This window comes from Neopelma chrysocephalum, unplaced genomic scaffold, assembly GCF_003984885.1.
Source record: "Neopelma chrysocephalum unplaced genomic scaffold, ASM398488v2 Primary Assembly neopelma1_103b, whole genome shotgun sequence".
In the NCBI taxonomy this organism is placed as follows: domain Eukaryota; kingdom Metazoa; phylum Chordata; class Aves; order Passeriformes; family Pipridae; genus Neopelma; species Neopelma chrysocephalum.
The window spans coordinates 1,806,689-1,811,032 of NW_020897767.1; the positions used below are offsets into that span (position 1 = coordinate 1,806,689).

At 47.2% G+C, this 4,344-nt stretch overlaps 1 protein-coding gene across 1 annotated transcript in view; it reads left to right on the forward strand.

Moving 5' to 3' along the window:
- Positions 1-1,070: 1,070 nt before the first annotated feature.
- Positions 1,071-4,344, forward strand: part of MMADHC (metabolism of cobalamin associated D) — an 8,860-nt gene continuing 5,586 nt past the window's right edge. The window contains exons 1-4 of the mRNA XM_027695968.1: positions 1,071-1,157; positions 1,491-1,540; positions 3,425-3,569; positions 3,785-4,002. Coding sequence (XP_027551769.1) covers positions 1,532-1,540; positions 3,425-3,569; positions 3,785-4,002 — 372 coding nt within the window. The 5' untranslated portion in view covers positions 1,071-1,157; positions 1,491-1,531. The remainder of the gene's footprint in view (positions 1,158-1,490; positions 1,541-3,424; positions 3,570-3,784; positions 4,003-4,344) is intronic.

A 4,344-nucleotide genomic window follows, 5' to 3' on the forward strand; every position in this document is an offset into this window, starting at 1 on the left:
GCTCCAGCCCTCCAGGGACACCTTCCACTATCCCAGGTTGCTCCAACCTGGCCTTGGACACTTCCAGGGATCCAGGGGCAGCCACAGCTTCTCTGGGACATTCAGATGGTGAGTGGAGTAAAACCACAACCTTTCCCTTTGCTGGGAGCACTGGAGAGCCCCGTGCTGGGATCCTTCCAAGCCGATCCAGCACCACACACAGAACAGTTTCAGAGCCTACATATTACTTTGCATTAATAACTTTTGCAGTTAATTAACAGCAAGTACAGAAATTAACAGGAGAGGACCACCCAGTACAACCCTTGGCCCTGCACAGACACCCCAACAATCCCCCCCTGTCCCTCAGAGCGTTGTCCAAACCCTCCTGGAGCTCTGGCAGCCTTGGGGCTGTGCCCACTGCCTTGGGGAGCCTGGTCAGTGCCTTTCTCTCCCTCCCCGCCAAAAAAAAAGGGAAAAAGAAAAAAAAATCAACAACAAAAGACACTGAAGGTTTTTATTCTCATATTGCACAACAGTTCTTCGAGGTCTCGCCTCCAAGTCCTGGTGTTGTGGCAGCAGTGACACTGATGCTCCGCATCCCCAGGGATCCCCCGGGAATCGCAGGGGTGGAAACACTCCCCTCTTCATTCCCTCCGTGGCAAATCCCCTTTCCTCCGCATTTTCCAGGAGAAAAGCCCCTTTTCTCCCCACTTCCAGGAGAAGACCCCCTTTTTCTCCCCATTTTCCACTTTAGTATCCCCATGAGGGTACGGGGGGAGCCGTGAGCGCGGTTGACGCTCCGTGACCGCCCCCTGGTGCCCCCGGCGGGCACTGCACCGCCGCGCACGCCGAGCCACCACCGCCGCGCCCACGAGCGCCCACGGGCGCGTTTCGCCGCGCCACAGCACGGGATAACACCGGCTGGAGGCCGCCCCGAGGGGCCGCCCCGGCCCCACCACGATCGTCGCCGTCCCGTCCGCGCCGCCATCGCCGCTTCTCCCCCCGAGCCCCCCCCACCGCCTCATCCTCAGCCCCGAGCAACCGAGCGCCGAGCGGCTGATTCTGGCTGGTTCTGCGCCCCCTCTAATCGAGGTGTCGGCGGCTCGGCTGGCCCGGGCTGGGAGCGCGCGGCGAGGGCGCGGCGGGGGCGGGCGGGCGCCGCCATTTTGCAGGAAGAGGTGAGAGGGGCCGGGAGCGCCCCGGGACCGCTCCCCGATCCCCCTTTCCATCTCCCTGCTACTTATCCTCTTTTCCCTGTCCCCTTCTCTCTTCCCGTCGTCTGTCCCCCGGCAGCCCCGGCCCTGTGACACCGGGCACCGCTGTTCGGGGAGCGCGGGGGAGGCACTGAGGGGATCGGCTGTGAGGGGGATCCGGGGCGGCGGAGTCCAGCGCCTTCCTTTCCCCTTCCTTTTCCCTTCCTCTCCCTTTTCCCTTTCCCTCCCTTTTCCCTTTCCCTTCCCTCCCCCTTCTCTCTTCTCTTTCCTCTTCCTTCCTCTCTTTTTCTTTTCCAGGGGCATCCGGGACTGTTGGCGAGAGGAGAGCGGCGTCTGCCATGGCCAATGTGAGTGACACCGAATTCCGTGGATATCACGGGAATAGTCCAATTGAGGGTTAAACGGAGTCACAGACAGGTTTGGGTTGGGAGGGACATCAAAGCTCATCCAGTCCCACCCCCTGCCATGGGCAGGGACACCTTCCACTAGCCCAGGTTGCTCCAAGCCCTTGGACACTTCCAGGGATCCAGGGGCAGCCACAGCTTCTCTGGGAATTCCATTCCAGTCCTCAGCACCCTCCCAGCCAGGAATTCCTTCCCAAAATCCCATCTAAACTTTCTCTCTTTAACTTAAAATATCACAGGGATAACGTAGGATTAAGTACAGTTTGTTTTGTGCTTGTTGTACCATCCTGAGCTCAGGTGCAGTTCTGTGATCCTGCAGTGCTCGGGTTCACCAGGCTCCTCTCACGCTGGAGAATAAAACCCCCTTTATTGATTTATTCTTGCCATGGAGCCATGAATAATTCATTGATTTCAGCGGTGTTTTCTCACTTGTGTAATGCCAGGTGTGTCAATATTTGCATGAGTGAGCTCAGTCATAGCTGTAATTAATGACATCTCCATGTTAAGTGAGCCTGATTATAAGGGAAAAAAAAAGCTCTTCTCTTGTAATTACGTGTCAGCTGGAATTGTTTACATCTGTTTATAATACAATCATTATGCAGAAATTAATTTCAGTAGTCATTTTGCAGAACAGAAAAAAAAGAACTTAAGTGGCATCAGATTTTTGTTGTGTTAAAGGAGGCTTTTAAACCTCTGTTATAACTAAACAGCTTAAGGCTTTAAATAATTGATTTAAATCATAAATTAAATGCTTCTCTAAGCATTTGAGTCTTTATGATGTTGGCAGAACTTATTTTATATTTACACATAGGTGGTGTGGAAGAAATTGGTGCTTTTATTGCCTTAAGTGCTGATACTTTAAATACTGTTTTTATAATAAACATACAAATAGCAGCATTTACTCCCTTCTTTTGAAGTAACCTGGCTGTAAAAATATTTAGTGGTAAACAGGTGCATAAATATTTATGGAATCAAAGCTGCAGCACTTAAGGAAAATCCCTTTGTGTCATTTTCTGAAAACAATTTCTCTCCCTCACCTGGAAAATAGAATTTTACAAAACACACACCCTCTGGTAGGTGATATTTGTATTTTCCAGTAATACCTGCAAAATTTGTGCAGTTTTGTCAAATAGCAGCAGTTTTGTGCTGGAGCTTAATCTTCATTTTTTAAAATTACACTCCTAACTCTCCAACTGGAGTGTTTGGTTGGTTATTTTTCTGTTCTGAGTGTGTCAATGCAGCTTGAAAGTTGTCAGTGTTTTTCTAAAGTATAAAAAATAGGTCATAATTCTCTGTTTAATGGCACCACCTGGATATTTCTTCTTCTTAAAAAAAAAACCAAAACAACCACAAAAATCCAATAACATTGCTTGTGTTAGTCCTTAAAATATTGTCATGAGGCTTCAAAGTTAATTCTGAAAATGAACAATGAACTATTGTTGAAAATTAACAATAATTAACAATATTTCTAAGTCTTTCTGGTAATCACCCCCATGATGGAATTGTGATAATCCTGGAAACAGTGACATGCATGGAAATAATCATGGAAACAATCCCCATCCATAATTTACTTTAGGTTGTGGGGTTTCAGTGGTGCTATTTCAAGTTTTCAGGGCTTTTTCCTCATGTTTTTATTTTGAATACTTTTACTAGTAAAATTTAAAAATAATAAATACCTTCTAAAACGTGATGCTACAGTTGATGATCATTAAAGTTGTGATTGAATTATGGAGCAGGGATTTCTTTGTGACCCACGGGGCTGTGTTAAACTCTGATTTTTTGGGGGGAGCAGTTTGTAATTGTCCTTTTGTTTTTTTGTCTTCTCAGGTGCTCTGTAACAGAGCAAGATTGGTCACCTACCTCCCAGGGTTTTATTCCTTAGTCAAAAGAGTTGTAAATCCCAAGGCTTTTTCCACAGCAGGTTCCTCTGGCTCAGATGAGCCTCATGTGGCTGCTGCACCTCCTGATTTATGTAAGAAAAAGCAAATTCCTTTCCTTTGAACCCGTGTGCTGTCAGAACTCTGCACTCCAGAGACCTTTCTGAGAGTGGTTTTTATGGCAGGGCCCTGATTTTGCGCCTTGGGGTTACTTGGTGAGCAAATGTTTGTGTGGGAGAGGGGGTTTAATTTGCTTTTTCCCCTTTTTTTATGGGTTGTGGTGACTAAAGCAAGGCCTTGGCTCCTGCAGGTCCCAGGACTGTGTGGCCAGATGAGGTGATGGGTCCCTTTGGACCTCAGGATCAGAGATTCCAGCTGCCTGGAAACATTGGCTTCGACTGTCACCTCCATGGCACCGATTCCCAGAGGAAAACCCAAATTTCCAAGAGTCTCCCTGATATTTTAGCAGAGCCTTCAGCAAGTGAAAGGCATGAATTTGTCATGGCACAATACATCAATGAGTTCCAGGTAAGAACAGACTCCTGTATTGTCTCAGAGGAACATAATTCATCTCTTCTCCCTCCTGAAAAATGATATTGTGGATTTTCTGGCTGGTTTTGTGAGATGAACTCCAGCTGGATTGAGCAAGAGATTACACAGAACCACTATCAAGTCTTTTCTGTTAGGAGAAATTTCAAGTATTTCAAGGTGTGTTTTGAAATAGCATTTTAGAAGTAACTTAATTCTGTGTATATGGGAGAACTTCAGTTTCAAAAGCTGAGGTAGAAATATTTCAGGATGTGTTTTGAAATAGCATTTTGACTGATTTAATTCTGTGGATATGGGAGAACTTCAGTTTCAAAATTTCAG